Raw genomic sequence first — 26136 nt, forward strand, 5'->3', positions numbered from 1 at the left:
TTTTAATAAGCTGTGAAAAATGGGGGTGTTTAAATGCTATTAACTTAGAAGAATTGAAGAAAAACATGGTCTCTTTAACCACTATCTGTGTGTATGTATGTATACATGTGTATATAAGTGTATATATACATACATACAGATCTTATATGTATCTAGATAGATATATACACACACATAAATATACACATATTATTTATAGATTTAAAAAAATATTAGAACTGGGAATGAGGAAAACAATAATGAGAAAGTCTTCTTCCTATAAAAAGTTGATCTGCATTCCATATGATATAGGCTGGCAGTGCAGGGCATGTTAATGTGGATTTTTTGATACAGCTACAGCATAAGAACTGCATTAAAATACAAGAGTGGTATTTTTCTTCCCTAAGTAAATGAGTGCAGTAGATCTGTCTGATTTTTACCCACCTTGCTTAACTCTCATCTTTTTCCCATGCCTGAGCCTTCCTCATCCACGGTCCTGTCACAGAAAGGACCTCAAGGAAGAGTTGAGTATATCTGTTTTGTACGTTTATGTAGCTTTCTAAAAGGAAGCTGGAAAAATGCACTGACTTGTTTTATAAGCCATGTCAAAATGACTGTATCATGATTACTTCAATATATAGCATAGCTGGAGCATGCTACATCTGCAGCATTTGGTCTATGAGCTTATTGACTGATGGTTCACGATGAAAATTTTATGAACTGCCTTGTTTTCTTTTGGTTGGTCTGAAAAGTGTGACTTTCTTATGATCCAGATTTATATATTATGTATTTATCTATCTTTTGTGTTTATGATACATATTAATATATAGATTACATAGTATGAGACATATACATACCTATAGATTTCATTCTTAGTGGCAAGACAGCAATGAGTATAGTAAAAAAACCCTGCTGCTTTTGATCAGACAGTTTGTGTCTAGGCTCACCAGTTATTAGTGAGGTGACATTAGCCAAGCTGCATAACCTCTCTAAGCTTCCTCAGTAGACGCAATGTAACATCATCAATAGATACAGTAGAACAATATACTGGTATCAGTGAGAATCCCAACAGGAAACCACTGGCCCTTAAGAAACGTGATAATTTCTATCATTCACAGTTAGATCACTTACAAAAGTGTGATTATAGGGGAATCATAGGTCTAGTACAGTAACCTGGATATAGTAGCACCAGAGCTATTATACATCCTCAGTCCAAAATGATAAGAATAAGAAGCTGTTATCAGAACCTGGTAGGAGAGCCATTTCTAGTTCATCAGCTTTGACAGGAGTCATGGCCTTTAGTTCAGGGACGTAGGCAGCCCAAGGTGACCTTGTGGGGCTGGAACCAAGCAAAACCTTGACCTCGCCCTCCCCATTGGCCAAACTCTACCAGAAACTAGAGGGCAAGGGAGCATATTGACCAAGTCCATAGAAGTCGCCCTCCTGGGGCAGAAGGCAAGGTAGAGAAGTGTACAACCATAGCTCTGGAGGCTCCCAGGATAGCTGTCTGCTTTTTAAGGTTATGATTCAGATTAAGGTATAGCACAGTGCAGGTCTCCACTGAAAGGCACTCATTGAATATTTTTTCCCCTCTTCTTTCTTGCTCATCTTGACTTATCCATTGTTAGAAGGTCAGCCTTCCAAAAAACACCTCCAATCACAAAGTTATTTCATTGTGTGAGCTGGAGATTTTCATGGAAAAGTAACTCCAGAGGCCTTTCCTTAGCTTGTCGTTAATCAGTTAATCTGCTCCTTTTAGCATCTTGCTAAAATTCATAGTTGTTGAGCTAAATAACATTAGATATGGAAGTAGGCAGTAAACATTTCTAGTATTATTTCTTTGCAGTTTTACATAAATTATATGTAAACTAAATCAGTGGAGGGGTATATGTCTGGGTATGTGTGTGTTGACTGGAGAGAAGGATTTCTATATTTCATAAGAAAAAAGTGAGGAAAGACCATCTGAAGAAAAGAGAAGAAAAAGCCTTCAGTACACTCAGACACTTTCCAAATAATGCAAAGGAAAAAATTCTATTAAGGTAATGATTTCCATTCCTTCATAAACACAAATGAGACTTCATCCTTTTTTCCTGCTCCCTCAGGAGAGAAGGAACTAATTAAGGAAAATTGATAAGATTCGTAACACATGAAAAGGAGAATCCATTCACTAATGTACATTCTAATTACAACCATCAGTTTTCCTTCTTTATAAAAGATGTAATCACAGAGTTCTGCTAGTGACGTGCCTCTCTGGGGAATGGCACTATCTAGGAAAAGAATAAATTGAGGAGAAAGAAGTGAGTTATCACAAATATACCATAATCAGACAGAAACTCAATTTCTATTCTTATTTCATCCTTTCTTTTTTAATTTTTATTTATTTATTTATTTATTTTATTTATTTATGGCTGTGTTGGGTCTTCGTTTCTGTGCGAGGGCTTTCTCTAGTTGTGGCAAGTGGGGGCCACTCTTCATCGCGGTGCGTGGGCCTGTCACTATCGCAGCCTCTCTTGTTGCGGAGCACAAGCTCCAAACGCGCAGGCTCAGTAATTGTGGCTCACGGGCCCAGCCGCTCCGCGGCATGTGGGATCTTCCCAGACCAGGGCTCGAACCCGTGTCCCCTACATTGGCAGGCGGATTCTCAACCACTGCACCACCAGGGAAGCCCCCTTTCTTTTTTTTAACACATTATGTGATCTCTAAAGTTAGATGCTTTGCCTGATGACTAGGATATAAATTGGTGAGGCCTCCTTTTTATCTGTTACTAACTGAAAATATTAAAAATTATATAAATTCTATGCTAATCTGATTTCCAGAGTGGAGATAATAAAATGTATAAAATTAAATAAATAAATTAAACAGTCATATAATATCCTAATCACATTCTTCCCAATAAGGAAACAATAACAGAGAATGAGAGAAAAATGGGGGAAACTTTAGAACAGGGTATCAGAAAAAATTAAAAGTAAAATTTAAAGGAAGATATCTGTTAGGAAAAAATAAGAGAATAAGAAGTTTGAAAAAAATTTGGTGGAAAACTCCAAAAATGAATCAACTTAATCAAATATAAGTGCTTCAGGCAAAAGGTAATAATTCAGATGTTAAGAACAGATTCCAGACGGTTCTGAGGGTCTAGGAATTGTTGCTAGAGCTTGATTTCGTTGCTGACCTTGAGACACATGTGTACAAAGACATTAAGGTCAATATGTAGAAATAAGGCAGCTATTTTAAAAAGGGCCAGAAGTTTCACAGGGGGTGTGAAAACCACATAGACATATGGTGCTCTAGTCATATACAACAAAAATGTTATGAAATGGGGATTTTAAAGCTAGAGAGGAAAACTTACTATTGGTATTTTCCATAAATAGGAATAAATAATAAAATCCAAGAGAAGGTAATTGATGATTTGGCAGGTTAACAGATTAGGTGTATCTAGTGCCATGGGCACCCCATGCTACACTGCCCCCACCACTGCCATAGTGAAAACTCAGAGAGATAGGAGTGTGTCTTCTCCCTCAACTGTTTGGGACCAAGGAAAGGTTAAGAACTGCCAGGTTTTTGTATCTTGCTTATCTGGTGTTACAACCTACATGTTTAATGCTTTAGTGGTTCTTTGATTTAGAGCAGGCAGATCTGCAAATGAATCGTTTCCATATTTTCTCTATTACGTCAATTTAAGGTATATATTTCTCAAAATATTTCAAGAAGTTCAGAAATTTAGGAGCAGGAAGGACCAAATAAAACAAGACTATCTGCAGAAAAGTGATGCGGGGTATTTTCAGGTTCTTGAGTCAAGCAGATGTCGGTGCTAAATAAATTTCAGGAATTCCTATCTAAAGTCTGTTCTATCTTTTAAGGTCTAGCTCAAATACCACCTCTTCTATGAAGCTCCTAATCAAAATTAATCTCTCTTCCTGGTATTCCTACAACTCAGTGCAGAACTTCAATTTAAAATTCAGTTTATTCATTGTATCTGACTCTTCCACAAGACTGTGAACTCCTAAAAGGCAGACTCCTACTCTTGTTTTTTTACTGTCCTGCGTGCCCTGCATCACCTTGCACGGTACCTGATGTACAGCTGCTTGTCAGCAAATTTTTAATGAATGAACAGAAGAAGGCAAAAAGGAAAATATTTTGGAATATGTATTGTTTTACTTTTAGGTCAAAGTTTGAAATATATCTAAAAAGGTAGCTACAAGAAAAATTTATAAAATAATTGTATCATGGCTGTTACATGAAATAAGAGATACTTTGCATCATGATTTTGCAAAAGATACACAGGGTTTGAATGGGAACATAGCAAGGAGACAGCTTATTTATGAAGTTAAAAGATAGGACATTCAGTCATGGCTCAGTGACATAAACTGTGTGACATCAAGCTGATAGGATCTGGGAGCTTTGCTTTATCCCAAGTCTATAATGAATCCAATTTCTCTGTCTCTAACCCAGATCTCTTTCCAAGATTGAAACTGCCACATCACTGCCCTGCTTAAAAGTCTTTGATAGCTGCTTACTACTTATAAGATGAAGTCCAGTCTCCTTTACAAAGGGAACCAACTGATTCCTTGGTGCTTTGTTCTTCCTTCAATACCACTGCGTTGAAGGTGGAGGAGATCCAATCTCCAGCTGCATGGCCCGCCATTTTTCATTGCCCGCTGTTTCTCACCCCAGCATATTATGCTGCACAACCTGAGCTGTGTGCTGGGATTTCCACACTCCATGCTCTTGCTCTTGCCTTTGTCCATTAATCTTGGATTCTCTCTTCCATTTTCTTCCCTCGTATTGTTTATCTAATTCCCACTCCTCTTTTAAATCTTAATGTATGTCTTCCCTCCTCCCAGAAACTTCCCTTGATGCCTTTGTGCTGCTCCCTTTTGTTACTATGTAATACCCTGGGCATGTGTTTATTACTGGATTGTTCTTTTTTATGTATTGTCTTCTTCATTACTCTGTATACCTCTTGAGGTCAGGGACTATACAGCTTATTTGTGTTTGCGTACCTAGCATAGTGCTTGGCAGATACGTAAGAATGAATGAAATGCCCATTTTATAACTGCTTGCTGGATACTTTGTCCCCCAAAGTCCACTAATACCTTAAAATCATATGTACAAAGTGGAACCCATTATTGCTGTAGTTTTCGATTTCTTTTTCCTTGCTCACTAGTCATCAGTTCCCAATTAACATCTTTTCACAGTTTTCTTCTATAAACACCTTTGTTTCTGTGTGTATTGTTCTCTCCCCTAGAGTACACCAAAAGGTTACTAGTTATTTTCCATGCTTCTAATTTCTTCATTGCTCCTAATCTGTTTTTTTTTAACATCTTTATTGAAGTATAATTGCTTTACAATGGTGTGTTAGTTTCTGCTTTAAAACAAAGTGAATCAGTTATACATATACATATGTTCCCATATCTCTTCCCTCTTGCATCTCCCTCCCTCCCACCCTCCCTATCCCACCCCTCTAGGTGGTCACAAAGCACCAAGCTGATCTCCCTGTGCTATGCGGCTGCTTCCCACTAGCTATCTATTTTACATTTGGTAGTGTATATATGTCCATGACACTCTCTCACCCTGTCACATCTCACCCCTCCCCCTCCCCATATCCTCAAGTCCATTCTTTAGTAGGTCTGTGTCTTTATTCCCATCTTGCCACTAGGTTCTTCATGTCCTTTTTTTTTTTTTTCCTTAGATTCCATATATATGTGTTAGCATACTGTATTTGTTTTTCTCTTTCTGACTTACTTCACTCTCTATGACAGACTCTAACTCCATCCACCTCATTACAAATACCTCCATTTCATTTCTTTTTATGGCTGAGTAATATTCCATTGTATATACGTGCCACATCTTCTTTATCCATTCATCCGATGATGGACACTTTGGTTGCTTCCATGTCCTGGCTATTGTAAATAGAGCTGCAGTGAACATTTTGGTACATGACTCTTTTTGAATTATGCTTTTCTCAGGGTATATGCCCAGTAGTGGGATTGCTGGGTCGTATGGTAGTTCTATTTTTAGTTTTTTAAGGAACCTCCATACTGTTCTCCATAGTGGCTGTATCAATTTACATTCCCACCAACAGTGCAAGAGGGTTCCCTTTTCTCCACACCCTCTCCAGCATTTATTGTTTCTAGATTTTTTGATGATGGCCATTCTGACCGGTGTGAGGTGATACCTCATTGTAGTTTTGATTTGCATTTCTCTAATGATTAAGGATGTTGAGCATTCTTTCATGTGTCTGTTGGCCATCTGTATATCTTCTTTGGAGAAATGTCTGTTTAGGTCTTCTGCCCATTTTTGGATTGGGTTGTTTGTTTTTTTGTTATTGAGCTGCATGAGCTGCTTGTAAATCTTGGAGATTAATCCTTTGTCAGTTGCTTCATTTGCAAATATTTTCTCCCATTCTGAGGGTTGTCTTTTGGTCTTGTTTATGGTTTCCTTTGCTGTGCAAAAGCTTTTAAGTTTCATTAGGTCCCATTTGTTTATTTGTGTTTTTATTTCCATTTCTCTAGGAGCTGGGTCAAAAAGGATCTTGCTGAGATTTATGTCATAGAGTGTTCTGCCTATGTTTTCCTCTAAGAGTTTGATAGTGTCTGGCTTAACATGTAGGTCTTTAATCCATTTTGAGTTTATTTTTGTGTATGGTGTCAGGGAGTGTTCTAGTTTCATACTTTTACATGTACCTGTCCAATTTTCCCAGCAGCACTTATTGAAGAGACTGTCTTTTCTCCACTGTATATGCTTGCCTCCTTTATCAAAGATAAGGTGACCATATGTGCGTGGGTTTATCTCTGGGCTTTCTATCCTGTTCCATTGATCTATATTTCTGTTTTTGTGCCAGTACCAAACTGTCTTGATTACTGTAGCTTTGTAATATAGTCTGAAGTCAGGGAGCCTGCTAATCTGCTTTTTAAAATGCCAGATTTTTTAAACATTACCATCATTACACCAGTGATACCTGTTCAATGTACAGAAACTGAAATCAAAGGTAAGCAAAAAGAGAGACAATCACCCATCATATTCCCACTTAGAGTTAACTATGGTTAATAAGATCATACAATTTATACCACATTGTTTTTCCAAAAGGAGAGTTTGATTATTCCTTGCTCATACAGGCTGATAGTTATTAACAAATAAAAACATGGCATTCTGCAATATAGTGCCCATCTGACTTGACTTCAGTTACCCATACAAACCACTGATTGAATAAAATTATTATCCAAGCTGTTTCTTGAAAAAAACTTGGAATTCTTTTCCCCACGAATGTGCCTTTGCTCAGTCAGTAGGAATGGTTGGCTTTCTCACCAGCTCAGCCTTTAGCCAATCTTTCCAGGCTTAACTGTATGGTCTTTTCCGTGGGGCCTCTCCCGGCATCCCACTCAGACAGGATTTCTGTCTACTCTCAGTTCTGCTTGCCCTTTCTTTGTATCACCCAGGCTGCCTTGTCCTCCAGTTATTTGCATAACTCTATTATCTCCCCTAGTAAAATGCAAATTCTGTCCGTGTTTGGGAATCTTACATCTTGTGCAGAAACCCTTAATACATATTGAATGAAAGCAGTGACAAAAGACTGAATGTTCTAACTTAATAGAGAGATTTATACATGGGCTATGAAGCAGACAGTACACTACAGTATCAGATTTCTTACAAGAACTTTGGAGAAGTTCTGGATATCATTCAGTTCACAGTGAATTTCTCTTCTCTGTGACTAATGAAAAACAGTGCTATCATTTCTGGCTTCCAGATTTAGGGAGTCAGAAAACAAATGTATGTGAACCAATCTTAAAACTGTCACAGAGCTGCTATAATCAGTTTGAAAATAAAGGTTGTCAATACATTTAAGTTTTTGTCCATGAAATTTCCTAACATACCCAAGAGAGTTCCAGATAGCCAATATCCATCTATTGTCTTATTTCCTCCCATAACTTTTAAAGCAAATTGGTTTATTATTTATTAAAATTTTAGTAATCTTTTTATACTCCTAGGAACATAAGTAATTTTTGTCTTCTTTTAGATGGTTTCATTTTTCCTTCTGTAGAAAACCCCAGTCAAGTGTATCATTTCCCTATTGATATCATTCTTGCTGTATTTCTTTTTTTAAATTTTGTTGCTGTCTGGACGTAAGTGAACTTCAGTGTTATATTAACAACTTAGTGTTTGTCTGCAATACTAATAAATAGCTGCAAAATAGTCTGTATGCTATATTGTAATAAATGTCTTAATGCCACTAGTAATTCATTTATCTAAGCCCTGCTGGTTGACCAATTCAGATGGTAGTTGGTTTTACCTTTATTATTATAGATGCTTCATAATTTAAGACACCTGAATGCCTTTGACTGATTTTTATCCTTCAGCCCGCAGCTGTTGTGTTTCCTTGCGGGCTTCATAGACAATGGAAAAATAAGCATTTTTCTTAATACTTTCAATCTCAATCTCTCACTCTTGCTCTGTATTCTCTCCTCCTCCTATGTTCTTTCTATAAATTATTATAGTTTATTTTAAGAATGTGAGTCTCATTTCCTCTCCATTAACTTCAAATGCTTTTTAAGTGTCAATGAATGTGTACTACTTGGATATAGCAAACCCTTCCGTTTGACTGGGAAATAGAGTGAGGGAGGAGTGATGGGTCATGACTAGAGAAGAAGTTTAGGTTTGGATTATGAAGGACCCAGGTGTGCCATGCCAGTGACATTGGATCTTGTTCTGCAAGTGAAGCGAAGGCCATTTGCATCACTCTAGCAGGGCAGAGAATAGTCTTGTAGGAGGGATGGGGGGATAAGTGTAGAGATAGAAAGATCAGTTATAATGTTATTACAATAGTCTAGGTCAGCGTTTCTCACTACAGAAAGAAATGAATTTGACATTGTGACTTGGGAAAGAACAATCTTACTTTGTGTGGTGCAGTCAATACTCTCTGTCCTACTTTATTCTAATTTCATTGGAAAATGCTAGCCTGGACCACCTAATTTCAAAGCCTGCTAACTGTACACAACCTGCCACTTGAAAATCACCCGTTTAGATGAATGATAATGAATGCCTAAACGAAGGTGATGGTATTAGATGGAGAGAAGATGCAAGTGGGAATAACTAGGGAAATGGAAGCAACGTAACTTGATGATGTATTGGATTTGGGCACGTGGAATAACCAAGAATGACTGAAGTTTTCTTGTTGGTAGGGTGGGTAGATGATGGTACTTCAAATTGAGATCCTGACAGAGTAGAAAAGAGCAGTCAGTTTTTAATTAAGAAGTTAAGTTCAGCTTTGAATATACCACCTCTGTGATTTCTGTAGGAAATTTATAGTTAGGGAAAGAGGTAAGGACTGGAGATACAGTTTTAGGAATCAGCATGTAGGTGATAGTTACAACAATGGGACAGACTAAAGTAAAGTGAGTTTGCATATCATAAAAAGAGGGAACACTGAGGAGGGAATTGTGGATAAAACCAGCATTGAAATGGGAGGCCAGGGAAGAGAATGCAATGAAAGAGACTGAGAATTAATAATCAAAGGGCCAACTAGGGAGGGAAGAGATGATATAGCTTTAAGAAAAAGAGCAGTCAGCTGTATCACATGCTGCAGACATAGTAGATACAATCTCCTGAATTTATCAGCTAGGAGGCCATGGGCAACCATTGTCAGTACTTTTCAGTAGAGTAGTAGGATCTGAAGAATGATTGCAGTGGGTTGAGGAAAAAATGAGAAGTTTTAATGTATTACAGGCAAACCTTAATCAAGGTCAACTTTAAATTGAAAAGAATAGAGATGGGAATACGTAGGCTGGTATTAAGCCGAAAATATCTTATATAAACACCTATTAGGAAACTTAGGATGGAGATACATGGTGGGCTGCTATCAGAAATTGGGAAGCCATCAAGAACCAAAGCAGTTCTAAGACCTGCCACTCTTCCCACTTCTCTCAAAGCACTATGGTTTCCTTTGTGTCTGGTTCATTCTCTTTATGTCAGTCTCTTTTGTTTTCCATAATCTGTATCCTAGAGGAGCTAGGCCAGTTGGTTTGATAAAACACCGTTATCTCATTTGGGCCGAGCCTGCAAGCCAGGTTGCCTCCCCAGCCTTGGCTCAGAATTATGGATGGCTTAGCTTACCCTTGGTCCAGTGAGTAGCCTGGATTTATACAAAAACCAAGGCTAACATATTTTACTTGCCCAATAAAATATATCTTTACACAGTTTGCTACAAAACACCCGATTAGATCTAGGTCTAAGGCATTTCACTTTACACATTCTCTAGTTTGTAACAGAGCACTTATTGTTTGAACTCCTGAGAAAATAATTACAACTGGGCTTTGTACCACATATCCCATTCTTTTTTTTACAATAATGTCTTACCATTGGGTGCCTTATGTATACGTATGTGTGTGTGTATTCTCACGGTAAAAATTAACCAAGTAGGCAACCTTGGGCCATTTCTTAGGAGTTTAAACTCGATATAGATGCAACTGTCACTAGGTTTTTAAGCAGTTGATTATGTAAGGACCTAAGTTCTCATTGTTATATGTCATCTATTTCATTTTTCTGTATTGTGCTATTTCAGGAGAATTTAAGCATGGTGAGGAAAAGACAGTGGCACACATTAATCTTTGAGACACTATGCTTACACCCCTGGTTATCTATTTTGAAGTAATTACCACTTCTCTAAAGCTTCTGTCTTGAAGTCATTTTTATGAAGTAAAATTAATTCATCACCTATTCTACTCTGAATATTATCATGGCAGTTTAAAAATTCATTCTTGGGAAATTCTTATTGCCCAAGTAAGTTTATTTGAGGAAATGAATTATCATCTAAAATGTAATTACTTCTTTCTAAAGGACTTAGTAATTGCTGTCCTTTAATGTTATATTTTCACTTCTGTTGCTTAGCTAAACTTAGCAGACTGGCATTCTTGTGTGTAGTACCAGAATAAATAAGAATATTGTTGTAGTCGGACTAAATAGAGCAACCAGTGATAAAAAAACATGCAGCACTGATTACAACAGAATAATAATTAGAAGGCAGGAATGGCAAAGGAGCAATGGTGGAAAGTGAAGTGATTTTTCTGAGAGTGTCACTGATCCGAAAATAAAGAAATGATTGAAGTAGGAGTGGAGTTAAGAAGTCCAGAACCCAAGGAACATAAAACTGAAGTCAGTATGTTCTTTCTCAGCAGGCTTCTTGTAACAACTGCTGTGAAAAATGTTTGCAGGGCCAAAGACACTGGGGTGCTTCCCGCATCTCAGGCAATGCTTTATGTGGGGTTAAAAAGTTAAAATTAAAAAGGAAGGGTCAAATCAGGGCATGACGTAGAATAATCATGTGTTCAGTAATGTGAGCACATTATTAAACACAACTGAGAAGCAACTGTCTTTTGCTCTTGATTCCCTTGGGCTGTACTTTAGGTACCAGACAGCATTTCTAAGCTGTCTTAAATGCTTTGGGGATGTTTTTGAATGTTTCTTCTTTTCAAATGTTTTATGTTTCTGTGTCTTGTGTTTTAGCTACGAAGATGGCCAAGTGGGAGACACAAATATTAACACACAAGAAGGAGGCATTCACAAAGAGATCCTTCGAGTAATTGGTAATCAAACTGCTACTGGTTAAAGGACCACCATTTAATTAACATGATTTGAAAGCCTTCCTCGGGTTCAAAGCTGGATTTTGAACTGAAGAAGATGATAAAATAATTTATTGTTATTATAAACAAAATTAACCCTTTGAATACTGATTTTTTTCTTAGTATTTCTAAGTTTCTCATTAAATACCTAAAATGGTATAAAATTTATCAATTGTAGGGTTATGGAATCTAGTAATAAAATTACAACAGCACTTAAACTGAAGTTTGGGTTCCTCACACAATAAACAGATTGAAAAAACAGTTTCGTGCTGATATTTTTATATTAAACTCTTTAATTGGAAATTTGGTATTATATACCGACATCTTAGGGTACAAAAATAGAACTGAAAGCATTTTATAATGGCGTCTAAATCTATAAGATACTTTGCAATAAGTGTAATGTTTGCACATTCTGATGTGCTATATAATTAGCGGTATGAACATTCGAATGTTTTGGGGAGGGATGTTTCCTAATCTGTTACTTTTCCATATACAAAAACAATTAGGTCTTAGATACAGTGCGTTGCCCAAAAGTATGTAATATACATATCTATAGATTCATGCATCAAAATGTATGATCGTGCATATATGTGTGTATGTACACATACATGTATTTTAACGACAGAGATGGCACAGCTCCACAATTCTGTTCTCATTCAATGGAAAGAAAATAATGTTCAGTAAGAAAATAATATTCTCTCTGGACATAGACCAAGATATGAGCCAAATTCACCACTGCTCATTCACTGAAAATATTTGCAAACAAGTTTTCTATTTGTTTAAAGAATTTTCCCTTCAGTTAAAATTTAACTCTTTATAATATTATAATTTGGGGAACATCTTTATTCAAATGACAATATGTTTAAAAGAAAGGCCTCAGAATTTAAAACAACAGTATATATATTTTTATTTCCTACTGTGGAACGTTTTTTACATTTATTTGTACCACACCAGCATTTTTATATTTTTCATCTAATACCTCTGCTTATTTTTTTTTCATATTGAGAAAGAAGACAAACTTTGAAGTTTCTTTTATATTAAAAGAACATGAATAAGTTTATATAGAGAACAATAACACCAGCTCTCAGCATTCTCTTTTCAAGAGTCATGTGCGCATCAAAATCATTACTATTTCTTTGGGACCTAAGTTCTTATTCATTACAAGTTTTAATTGACAGTGTTTCTTTTCCTACATGATGTTTTTGGAATAAGGCCATTCATGAGAGCAGTTTAATTAGCAAGTCTGCCACTCTATTCAAACCCTGAATCAAGGCTCATATCTGACTCTAATTTATTTAGAAAGAAAAAATAAAAATGTATACTCATTTGCAAGTGTAATATAAATTCTGTGCTTGTTCCCTTTGGTATAAAAGGTGAGAACAAAGGTCATACACATTGTTAAGGATTGCTATCTAGGAAGCATTTACTAATTGTTTGTTTTCTTATATTGTAAATAATTGATATGCCACTTATTTCTGCAAAAATAGACTTGAAGGGATATTAATCATTGTGGTAGGATCCACCTAAAACATTGATCTGTTTTGACTTGTGCCTCTGAACTCAAGGCCAGACTGAGGGATAATATTGGTGTGGTAGGGCCAAGATACAGTATCTTATTCAGTTCTGTGACCAAATATATGAAGACTTTACATGGGACAAGAGGACTCCTTGCTTCTTTCTGCCAAGACTCCCAAGTCTCCCAAATCCCTTTACTGTGTTTTAAAAATATTTTAAAGCAACAAAATTATATTTTCAAATTAATTTTGTGGGGCATTCATGTATATATGACATAAATATGAGGATGTAATAGTAGGATTTGGAAATTGAAATCTTGAAACCCCATGTGTTTGGCCCCTAGGACCACGGAGGCACCTCCAAAAACTCTTTAAAGTGCCTCCAAGCATAATTTAAAAACCACTGATCCACTAAGGATTTACTCAACAGTTGAGTGACCTGTAAGGAGTATAGTATTAGAATCTGAACTGGAAGGGTAGCTTGGAGGACTCAAGGGAGACTATTTAGGGGAGACAAAACATTATAATACAAACTTCTACTGTCAACTCAAGAATAAAAGTAGATTCATTTATCAGAGCAAGGAAAGTAACTGATAGTTTTAATGTCCACTAAATATTACAGATAATAGACATCTTTTATGATAGTAAGATGTCTTCTCATGATAATTGAATGCTTTTGCAATGCAGAATGACAGATTTTAGTTTGTTTTGAAAAATTGTCAAAACTTTTTAAGCCTGTATTCTAAAAATAAAGCCAGTCTTCTCATTGGACTTTTGATATTGGGAATACTATAGTAAACTGATGTTTATTTCTAAAGAATCTAATTTCAATACCCATTAGTAGATGAATATCATGCTTTCAGAATCCAAGCAGGTCATTAAAATTTAGAAGTTTAAACATTATCATCATGCCTTGATTCAGTTACCTCATTAAGATATTATCGTTTGACTTATTTGATAATTCCAAACGTGATATTGTATTGTACTTCTATAATCATTCGAAGTCTGTTCACTGATTCTTTGTAATAATTATACTAATTATGTAGTCATTACTACTTAATATTAACCCACTGAGCAAAGGCAATCATTTATTTTCATTCTTCAAGTGGGAGAAGAAGAGCCTTAATTTATTAGTTCTACTTTTTTTCCTGCATTACTGATTTTGTAAACATTTCACTATGAATAATTTGTCTCTTTCATTGTCCACTGTATTTAAAAAGAGAAGAAAATGATTGAACATTCGAGAAGAGAAAAAGTAATAATATACATATAACCTAGCGCTGTAGAATACATTATGGTAAGGTACTTTGGTGCCTTAGATTGCGTTATGTTAAAATGATTTTTATTTTGTTGCTCAGCAAATCTCAGTCAAATGTTGGATTTGAAGGTGGCTTCTAAATTTAAAATTTAAATATAAGAGTGCCACATCCTTAAATTCACTCTCAAATACTGTGTGATATAAGAAACCTACTCAAGCTATTGTTAATGCTATGAATATTTCTCATTGAAAAATTTAAGAGTTTAGAGAAGAAATCCCTCAATTATTCTCCCCTTAGCTAAAAGAAAGGAAACTTTTAATATATAAGTCTATGAATCTTTATTATCACTGAAAGAATTTTATCAGTACTTTGTACCATAATACCATAACTTGCCTTAGGGCATGGGGTTTCAGAAAGTTCTAAGGAAGACCTCATCATCCTTGTTAAAGTCTGGATGACTTCATCAGATAGTGATTTAATACGTCATGAAGGGCCATTCAACCTTGGACTGTCTACCATCTAAATATATGGATTTCATGGTGGCACTTGAAGCACATTTTTAAAATATTATGATGTTATTCTATTGTCCTGCTGAATTCTTCATTATTACACTACCTCAAGACAAATGATAGACTGTCAAGATAAGTTTGGGTTTCCAGTATAACGATCAAATAAAATTTTACAAATAGAAGTCATCAAATAATATGACAGTCAAGACCATGCTAGATCTATGTTGTCAATTACCTCTTGACAATACAATGATATGGATATTTCAGTCACCAGTGATGAATAACATAGTTCTCACCCAGTGAGTAAGTGAAGGGGTTTCAAGTTGCAAAATTTGAAAATAATTAGTTCCCTTTAGGATTGGTTTTCTACGTGGGCCAATTTTATGTCCTTTCACCTGAAGCCACAAAGAATTGCCCACCCTCAACAATTAAAGGATTAAAATACCCAACTGCTGTGCCAAAATGGCAGACTGAATATTCAAATATTCTTGAATGCCTGCTAAATTTTTGTCAGATTATATATAAATTTGATGTATATTATTACCCAGTAAATTTTTCTTGGGAATTTTGTATACACTCTGATATATTAGGATAAGTTTTTGTAGTTCAAAGGAATTTCAAGTAGTTTTTAGACAAAACATATCATATCCATGAGTGTGAAGAAGCTGTGTTGAAGAGTAGATTACATTACACATTTACCAGCAAGTCAGTAAAAAATAGTGCTTATTTACATAGTCAACATAATTTAATGTTCTAAAAATAATTTCTTCAATCTGCCCAATATTTAATGTGTCATTTGAGATTTTAAAAAATGCAGCCACTCCTTTATGTAAACATTAAGATATGCCTATGTTTCTTTAATTCTACAGCCTTCTTGACAATAAATTTCTTGACTTTTGTGCACAAAATAGTATTGCAACCTGCTCTTTAGCCTTTGGTGCCTTAGAGTTATTATAAATATTTAACAATATGTACATAATGTAAATACTGCCAGAAGATCACTAAGGCCAAGTATTTTCTCTATTCACTTTTTACTGCACTTGCTTTCTATTGCTACTTAAGCCTCTTTTATCCAGCTTTGTAATAGTTCTAACATTGTAGCCGATGTAAATGTTTACTTTCAATAAATCTGAATTTGTTCAACAAGTACGGTATATGTGGGCACTATTTTGAAAACTCGGTTAGGCCTTAGATACTCCTCATGATGAATCTTGCTTCTGGGGACTAGATATTTGAAGTTCTCAATAAACTCTAAAAATGATGCTGCCCTTTTCACTGAAAAATACTTTTAAAATAAGAGGGAATAAAAGAAAAAACTCTTCTTGCCAGTATTCCCCAAGTAGTTGCAGTAGATTTAATTGGTCATGTGAGTACCATTTTAATTTCAAGTTCTGTCAAGAAATACAGGATTGAAACAAAAGATTTTTGTACATTTTATATATATGCTCTATTTATAAACACTTTGGCATAATATCAACTGGAGCATTTCAAATGAACTGTCTTGAATTTTCTAAGCATTTCTGACTTGGTTAGTAATTGGAAAATAATTGTTAAAGCACCACTTTATAAAATACATTTCATTACTGAATAAGATATTAGTCCATAAATAAATATGGTTCTCTAAACACTTTAATAGTAAATATTTATGAGGAGCTAAATTTATATTCTTGTAATAAATAAAATATTTTACCCATGTTACATTTATAGCTGCAAAACCATCGATAACAAACTTCTGGTTTTTAGACTTGATTTCAGTTACTCTAGAAATACTTGTCAGAGTCTAATATGCATCTTGACATTCAGTATAAGGAATAGAGAGTATTAGATTTTGTGTTGACCTTAAGGAGCCTTCAATCTATTTGGGAAAGGAAAACACACACGTTTGGAAATAATTCATGAATAGCACAAGGCCAGTGATGCTGAATGGGAAAGACCAACAATACAGGCAACAATTCTTAGGGAAGGAACAGATCATCTACATCATAGCAATGGGGGAAATACCATGCGAGATCCTTGGGCATTAGCAGAACACTTAATAGACTGTCCCCAGTCTGAGGACAAGCTCTTTAAAACAAAGATAGGATGGAAAGTAGGCTTACAGATGAAAGAATCTTGAGTGAACCTACAAAAACTCATACTTTTATATTTGTTGAAACAAAAACTGCAATCCAAATGACATTTTGATCCTTTAATCCTTTATTAAAAAGGCATTTAAGCCTTAAATTAGTGTTAATGAGTAGTGTCTTACTAGTATTTCCATTTACTTATTCAGCACTTTTCGTAATCTTTTTGCAACAAAGTTACAATGATTTGCTTTATTTGCTTGTATATCTGCTTTTGCTTTGTTGTAGATAACACATATATTAGAAAGCACCTTTTTTGAGTTTTTAGTTTTTGATTCCTCAACCAAATTTTTGATAATTATCTTTTTGACTTCATGGCTCAATCTTACAGACTTGTGGAGCTGTCATTCCCTCTCATGGGGAATGATATTTCTCCTCATAGGAATATAACTGGCAAGAGTATAGTTCTACATTCCAGGTTAACTTAAAAGTTACACAGGCTGCTTTTTTGCAAAGCCAATGTTGAGAATTTGCTGAGTATTTGGCCTCTATTTCTGCTCCTAACTTCCGGGTCCCTTTTTAAAATTATTTCAGATAATAGTGATTTGTAACTTGTATCTAAGAAGACTGAAATTTTCAAAGATACCAAATATATATACATATCAATAGTTTAAAAACCGGGTATTCTTGAGTTTCAGATAAGAGAAATTTTTAATTAGATAGGATTTACTTTATGAGCTCTTGATAATTTAGACAGCACTTTCACACAGATTGTCTCATTCTCCCATCCACATTAACTGTGGAATGTGTTAGCAGATATCTTTATCTCTTGCAGAGGAGAAGTTAAACACCTTGCCAAAGGGATCTCTAGGCTCCAAACCTAGGGTCAGTGTTTCTGAATCTCATCTTTGTGCTCTTTCTAATAAACCGTATTTATCACTGTTGAGATCCTAGCTTGGCAAAATGGGTAACGAGTGTAAGAATTACAGCAGACTGATGGGAAGAGTCAGGGAAGAGTTAGTCTGGTTGCCTTGAAGAGTTCTATCAAGGAGTCATTAAATACCATTGCACACGCTGGGTGTGGTTTTATTCTGGAGAATCTGGAAGGAAAGAAGTCTGCACTTGACTGCAGTGGAAAAATCGTTGTCAGCCCTTGGGTGAGTGACATCATGAAAGTGGAGTTTTGGAAGCATGCTGACAGCTGTACTCAGAAGGATTTCAGAGGAGGCAGAAAGCAAGAGACGTTAGAAATTGGTTTTAGTAATTCTGACGGGTACAAAGGCCTGGAGAGGAGGAACTGAGAAAGAGTGGATAGAAGAGATGGAGAGGATTTCGGAAAAAGCAGTAAATTAGGAAACAAGAGACCCAATTTGTGTGTTAGAGATAACTTGATATAAATCGAGAATTTCCCCCTGGACTTTGCATTGGAGATCAATTAAAATTCTCCTATTCCTTTTAGTATTCAGGAAAGAGAGGACGACCTGAAGACGATGGCCTGACAATGCTGTCTCTACACCAAGAAGCCTAAAAGCACACATTTAGCCAAGTGAAGGGGAAAAGTAGAGGAGGGATGTTCTGGATCCTAAGGGGACATGTTTGTGAACACACTTCACCCTCCTCCTGTAAAGCAGGCTTGCTCAGTACTGAGATCTGCAAGAGAATGTTTGTAGTAGTTTAGTAAGTTTCATGTCTGTTGTGATGTGACTTATCATTTCCCAGATCCATCACATTGTCAACTTGTGTGTGTGTGTGTGTGTGTGTGTGTGTGTGTGTGTGTGTGTGTTGATGTGCTGTAGCCTGGGTGACACTGAAGACTCATCACCCAGGATGGTGGCATCTTGCTCTTCTGCTTGGAAGACACTGTCCACCATGGCTCCAGATCCCACCTGTAGTTTGATGACTCCTAAACCTGCAGCTGTTATTCCTATCTCTCCCCTCCGCTTCAAATTTGTATGATCAAATACTGCCACACAAGCATCTCTTCCTCGGTGCTCCTAGGATACCTCAAATCAACTCTAACCAGTGCCCCCAACCCCCCACCATTTGACTCTCCTCTTGCACTCCTCTCAAAAAACCAATGAACACCATCCACCTGTTTACTCAAGCCAGGAAGCAAGTCATCCCCTAGTGCCTCCTTGTCATTCAATCCCCACCAATCAATAGCCAGGTCATTTTAATTCCTCTGTGTGAGTGTCTTGAGTGCGTTCAATTTTCTTGATGTCTCCTGTGACTTCTTTTGTTAACTTTTATGTGGGTTATATCAATATCTTCCCGTGATTCTCCTTGACTGAATCCGGGACCCTCTCCCCAAAACAGACATTCAGCTAGAACATATGAGTACAGCCTTACGACTGTTAAGATTCTGAATGTTAGTTCTGTATGTTAGTGAAGAGACACTGCCTCAGTCCCACATGCCCAGATGCAGCAACTAAAGGGTTAACTCAGCACACAGCAGACCCTCCTACATTTTGGTCCCCACTAAATAAGCTACTAGATTTTTTTTTAAATTTTATTGAAGTATAGTTGATTTACAATGTGTTAATTTCTGCTGTACATCAAGTGATTCAGTTAATAATATATATTCTTTTTCATAATCTTTTCCATTATGGTTTATTACAGGATATTGAATATAGTTCCCTGTGCTATACAGTAGGACCTTGTTGTTTATCCATTAATATCACAACTGTCTTGACCCCCTTACATAATACTGAAGCTAATGTGATCTTCCTAAAATGCAAATCTCATTTTATAAACCCCTTACTTAAAATCCTTCAATGTCTTCCAATTTATTACTCAATAAAATAAAAACTTCAGGCCCCTGTTTCCCTCTTCCGTCTCCAGCCTCGTTGTTCACCACCACCACAATGATCCTTACACTCAGCTTTGGAACCACCCTGAATGATGTGCAGTCCAGAGGACAGCCGGTTGCTACTCATCTCCTCTCACAGGCTTTTTCTCTCTGCCTAACACAGCCCCACTCCCAGTCTCCAATTTTTACTCCTCTTGGCCCTCAACCTGTTTTCACTTCTTTCAAAACCTCCTCTTGTACTCTCAGTCTGGACCAGATGTTTCTTCTAAGTCTTCTCAGAGCATCTGACCATCACTCATCTGTCTCAGCACACAGTGAAAAGGTGTATTGATTTGCCTGCTTCTTTCTCCTGGTCACCCTCCTCCATGCCACCAGGCACAGACTGTTTCCAGTACTTAGTAAGTGTTTGACACTAAGTAGGCACACAAAAAAAGTAAATTTTAAATGTCCATCTGATGAAAATGGTCTTCAAATAAAGTGACATTAAAGCCAAAAATATGTCTTATAATTGGCACATAATGTATTCATAAACCTAAACAACTACCCAGCAGGGGGACTATAACAAGCCAAAGCTAACATCATCATCATCACCCTGGGCTCCAGCTCTATCACCTGCAGAAAATGGAGGAATCCCTAGATGTGGGTAACATTTTCTCTGTCACCCTTGAATTATGTATTTTCATCTTCCCATTATTTATCTTAACTTTGGAGCAAGCAATACCTGGATTGTTAGGTCATTTTGAGAGCCCAGAATGAACCATAAAACTGGATACCTACAAATTTATAAATTAATGTCAGTAATTTGCAAAACCAAAGTATCATTGCTTTGCTAAATAATTACTTTAAATAATGAGTTTCCTTAGCATATTTAAGAGTTAATTTACAGGTCATTAACTACTTGACATACAAGGAAGAGAGATATTTTAGGCTAAAGTACTAATATTCATTACCAATAAAAATAAATCAGTGATGGAATTAAGTACATCTGTAATTATGTCAGTGAGGAAATAAGATTCTTTCCAAAGCAACTGCATTCTTCTAACTTGGTATAAAGTGCAAGGAACCTGAATTTTATTATATATACTTACTACTCTGTGACATCTAACTTAATTTTTGCAGCTGTGTAATTGGGAACATTATGATCTTTATGTGTTTCCTGGTTAACTTCTGGGATACATATTTCTTCTTTTTTTTTTTTTTTACTTTTTATTTTATATTGGAGTATAGCTGATTAATAATGTTGTGATAGTTTCAGGTGCACAGCAAAGCGACTCAGCCGTACATATACATGAGGGATACATATTTCTTAATAGTTATAGGCTTAGAGCATAACCAGTTTTCTAGTTCTAATCTGCAGCAGCCGTGGAACAGCATAGCTTTCTGCAATTTATTATTTGGAATCTTTTTCCTTGCATTCCTGCCTATTGTAAATCTATCTATAACTCAAGGCCATAATTCTCATACCCTCAAGTACATGAATACTTTCTGGATCACTCAGCCATAAATGATGTCTCCCTGCTCCAAATTCCTGCAATACTTTGTGGTTCTGGGGAACTGACTTATAGTTACCACTACTTCTGGGATTTTTTTGTATAAAAAATTGCATTCCTCAAAATTACACTCTACCTACCACCACCAATAATCTTTCTTTGCTAATGTGCTTAATTTCATAAATTTAACCTGTTAAACATTTAAGTGTTTAATTTTTTAAAACCATGCAATTAAATAATATTTAAATTTTTATTAGTATTACTGAAAAAAGTGACGAAGAGTAAGTACAACCACTTTGGACTGAAGGTGACCACAGTCTCTCTCCACCTCTTTCATACCTTCTCCACTTCTGCTACCCAACCAGGATGATTTGGGGGAAGTAACAGGGCAGAGTCATCATTTATTACCATAAATAGTATAACAATTATTGCCATATGTAATATAACAATTCAATGAATAAGAGATCCACCACTTTCCATCCTCTTTAAGTTTCCTTAATTTGTTCAGAGTGAAAGAGACTGTTCATACATTGGACCTAAGGCAAAATATTAAGCTGCATATAGACATTCAAAAAGCATCAACAAATGCATGATTCATTTTTTAGTATACAAAAGTTCTAAAAAATATGTGTAAGCAAACAAGAACTTTCATAAACATACTGATTTTCTTTTGTAATGTCTGACTGACATCTGTTTTCAGGGATTGGGAATGCTATTTCAGCTTGCATAATTCTAAGGATAAGGGTTTGGAAGTGTGCACCAGCACATTTCCCATTGAAATAGCAGTGCTGAGGGCTCACTGACAACCTTATTTCTGTTCAAGACAACCTTCATTCTCAAACTCACCAGGTTGAAAACCATCTCTCTTCCCCACTGCATCCACTCAGTCTCCAAGAACTGTCAAGTCTCCATCCAAAAAAATCTCTGCTTTCCCTGGACTACTACAGTATTTGTCAGCACTAATATTTTCATTTATCTCTTCAAAACACTTTTTTTTTTTTTTTTAGCCCATGGTATGTACCACACTCTGTGACAGGTGTTCTCCAGATGCCCATCTTTCACTTTCAAGAAGTAGTTCCTGCCTTAAAAGTGTCTACAGTCTTTAATAAGAGAGTATATACAGAGGTAGTTACAATCCAGGATGCTGCATGATGTGATAGGTGGGTACATGAAAGGAAACCTCTCACTGAGCCTTGAAGACCTCTTTGTCAGGGTACTATCCTGCTCAACGATCCTGTGGTTTCTCATTACTGTATAAACCACACATCCTAGCACAGCATTCAAGCCCTCTATGAAGAAACCAAAGAGTTTCCGTCTTTATTTATCATAAAATCACTACACATGACTTATTTTCTGTCAAACCAGTTTCCCCACTAATCCCTGAATCCACTAAACCTTGGACATTGTTAATTCTATGTTCTTCCTCACACTGTTTCTCTTTGATCCAAATCATTCTACCCATTCCCACTGTCAGATCAGCTGGCCTTAATCCTCTTTTCTTAAAAATCTCAGAAGAAATCCTATCTCCTCCCCGAAGTCCATCACCAGATACAATCTCTTTCTTCCGTACAATTTCATAGCCATTAACTTGAACATTTCTCGTGGCTTCCATCACATTCTGCTGTAGGTAACAGCACCAGGCTTGCCTCCTTTCTTCCACTAGAACGGAACCGCCTCCAAATAAAAACCTGTTTATATTTGTTTTTTGGTATCCTCCACCACCCTGAGTAAGTGAGCAGCAAATATTTTTGGATGAATAAATTAAGAACTATAATGTGAGAATACTGCAGGCAAAGCAGTGTTACTGTATGCTATAGACACTCCCTTCAGTGATTTCTGCCCTTCTACCCCAATGGTACCAAATTATAAACTGAGGGAAAATCATATATCTAAATCTTGTTTTGCAAATTCACTATAACAAAATGGTGACTGTTCGAAAATAGCAATTAGAAAACCCCTCTGGGAAAAGAGAAAATAGTTGAACCTCAACTTGGGATCCGGTTGTTCTCTATATTTCCTAATTTGCCTTGAAAATATACCTACCTTGACACGTTTTTCTCACAACCTGTTTCTCACATCAAATAGTAGAGTGAGGATTCCAGCAGCACCGTCCGGGTGACAGGAGGGGGCTGATGAGGGGCCACAGAGTGCGGAGGACCAGCAGGCAGTGGGGTGGCTGGGGAAAGAGGAGGGGCGGGGGGGGGGGGGCGGGGGAAGGCGCCAGCAGGGCAGGTCCTAAGCGCACCAAAGGCATTTCCTGGGCTCATGTCAAAGCCTGGCCAGGCCTGGTCAGGATGAGTGTAGTTGTTGGCTACAGGAAGGAAACGAAAAGCGGAGTAAACCCTGAAGAGTCTCTCCCTTAGAGCTGTGTAGCCTCCAGTTTCCACTGGTGCCTCCCCTCCTCCTTAGCCATAAACCTCCTGTTTCACCCTCGGTATCAAATTCCCAGGAAACTCACAGGACACAAAAAATCTCCTTTGACATATTAGATGAGGTTGCTTCATTCCTTTGAGTATTTAGGGGACTGCTTTTTTTTTCTGTAGGCCAAACAAACAAACAAAAAAGAGTGTTGAAAAGGGGGGTTTTAATAAGCTAAAGTCCTTTTACACAATTGGGAAAGCCCTCAGAAAACCTGGAAAGATTAGCCATGTGTTTTGTTTTGTTTTGTTTTGTTAATTAATGTGGGGTGAGGAGGTGGGCATGAGGCCTTTCATTCCTTACGCAGCCAACAAAGGAAAGGAGCCCAGGTGAAAAACGACAGGGAAAGTGGGAAGGCAAGGAGGTCTCTGGCATAATGTGGGAGCCTTCTGAAACCAAGAAGAATTCCAAGAGAAATTTGTTTCTCAGCCCTCTAGCTAGAGAAATCATATTAATCCTGACTCTATCCCACACATTTCTCATGCTACTTTTTATAAACAAAATTCAACTTTTGTTTAAATGCTTAGTAACTCACTGGGTTTTTCTCTGTAGCTCTGCTGCTATTATTTCTTTCAGGTTGTGTAGCTACTCCAGTGAAAAAAATGTATGTTTCTATTCATCTGCTATTTTTCATATTTATCCACGTAAATAAGCATTTTCCTCAGCGTGACTGAAACTGCACTTTTACCCACACTCTATCTCCACAATCACACTCCAATGCATATGTGTTGACATATTTTCAAAAGCCTCATTCTGGAAGGTGAGAAGGTGAAAGGTTGGCCCATATTGGGTTGTGACATTGTTGACAAGCTGTCATCCTCTCAGGACTTGCAGACAAAAGGCAGCAACGTGAGCACAATTTAGGAATCCAGGTAACCACGATGTTCTATGCAGCCACAAGAGACCTCACAACGACAGAGATACCAAAGTGAACAGGTTTAAAGGCAGCAGTGGGGACTGACATTTGATCAAGATGGCCATGGCAAGAAGTTAAATATTAAGTCCAGGCTACAAGATATCAACTTCTCTTCACAACAGAACTATCTCGTGTGTTCAATTTGCCAAAGAAAACCTGTAATTCATTCATTAGCCCTTTGTTTTCCCACCAAGTGGAGAATGGGGTCTTGGGCAGAGTATGTACTACATACCCTAATTAATTAGACTGTTTTTTTTCCTGGGATTTCTAGGTCCTGCATAATTTGACCTCTCTCATCAATCCAACCTTATCTCCCACTACCTCCCCCTCCCAACACCCTGAATTCAGCCATTAGTTTTTTCCCATGTCCCTTCAACACACCGTGAGCCTGTCCACTCTCCTGAGGGCCCCAAATTTCTCCCTTTGCTTAGAAGTTTCTCTTCTTCTGACTTCCAGGTACCAACCAATCTCCAATCCACTACCTGTAGGCTCAAGCTAAGCTCCACCTTCTCCATGAACTCTTTCCAGACTGTAATGTATGTTAAGAGAGGCTTCTTAAGGTTTTTTTGTCTCCCTAACATTTTGTAAAGACCCAGGGAGAAAGAAAATATTATTTATACTTCAAATTTCGGAAACGTTCAGCATATAGCAAGTACTCAATAAAAAATTATTGAATAGGCAAACTGAATTGACCAGTTAACTGAGCATGAAGAGAAGAGAATGAGAAAGTTAGGGTGTGAGGAAAGCACCCGTATATACTTTTGTTTAAAGTTCTCTCACTAACATAATTATTCATTTACACTGATGTCTCTCTGTCTTCTGACGCTAAAGCCCTAGACTTATACGTCTGTCCTGTGCACCTGAATCCAGTGGCTGCTACAGCGTAAGACGCTCAATATGCCGTAAATGAGCAAGTTACCCAGTGCGGGATGAATTAATGAGTGAAAACAGCAAGATCACATTTGGGCCTCTAAGCAATACCTACTCAAGCTTCTCAGGGAATTATGTTCTGTGTTGAAAATTCTCCTATGGGCCCCAGGAGGAGCACATCCTTGGACCAACAGAGATGGTTAGATTTGAGTGCCTGGAGGAAGGAGCAGGCAGGCCCTCTACTAAGCAAGGGGACCTTCATGAGGGCCCCATGAGAGTGGAAACAGAGTGCACAATGCACAAGCAGGAGAAGAGTATAGTTTTCTGTTAATTTTATTCCCCTTGGGGGCCTTGCTCTGTGTCTTGCTTTGGCCATTCTCCAACCACTTTGAATTTCCCTCTCTTATCTCTGTTTTCTCCCTTATCTTCTCCACTCTTTCTTTTGAGCTCCTGTTATCCTGAAATGCAAACTGAGGGTGGACGGAGAGTGAGAGCTAGGAGACACCCTAGAGGCTGAGATGCTGTATATGGTACAGATTTTCCCCAATTGAATGAATCTGGGTTGAAATTAGGGCATTTTCTAATAGGATAGAGGAAGCAACTTGAGGCATTTCACTGCATTTTAATATCTCTAAAAAAGCTAAGTAGCTACCGCGCTGCAGGTTCTCCACTGGGCACTAGGTGGATACAAAGGGGA

At 37.1% G+C, this 26136-nt stretch overlaps 1 protein-coding gene across 3 annotated transcripts in view; it reads left to right on the top strand.

Moving 5' to 3' along the window:
* The window catches only part of PARP8 (poly(ADP-ribose) polymerase family member 8), a 183809-nt gene extending 167837 nt beyond the window's left edge, over positions 1 to 15972 (top strand). For 2 of the 3 annotated variants that reach the window (XM_007195568.2, XM_057540280.1), the window contains one exon: positions 11476 to 15972. In XM_007195568.2, the coding sequence (XP_007195630.1) occupies positions 11476 to 11578 (103 nt within the window). In that variant the 3' untranslated portion in view covers positions 11579 to 15972. The remainder of the gene's footprint in view (positions 1 to 11475) is intronic. The other variant, XR_009007117.1, reaches the window with a different exon arrangement.
* The last annotated feature ends 10164 nt before the right edge of the window (positions 15973 to 26136 follow it).

This window comes from Balaenoptera acutorostrata, chromosome 2 (genome assembly GCF_949987535.1).
Source record: "Balaenoptera acutorostrata chromosome 2, mBalAcu1.1, whole genome shotgun sequence".
Taxonomy (NCBI): domain Eukaryota; kingdom Metazoa; phylum Chordata; class Mammalia; order Artiodactyla; family Balaenopteridae; genus Balaenoptera; species Balaenoptera acutorostrata.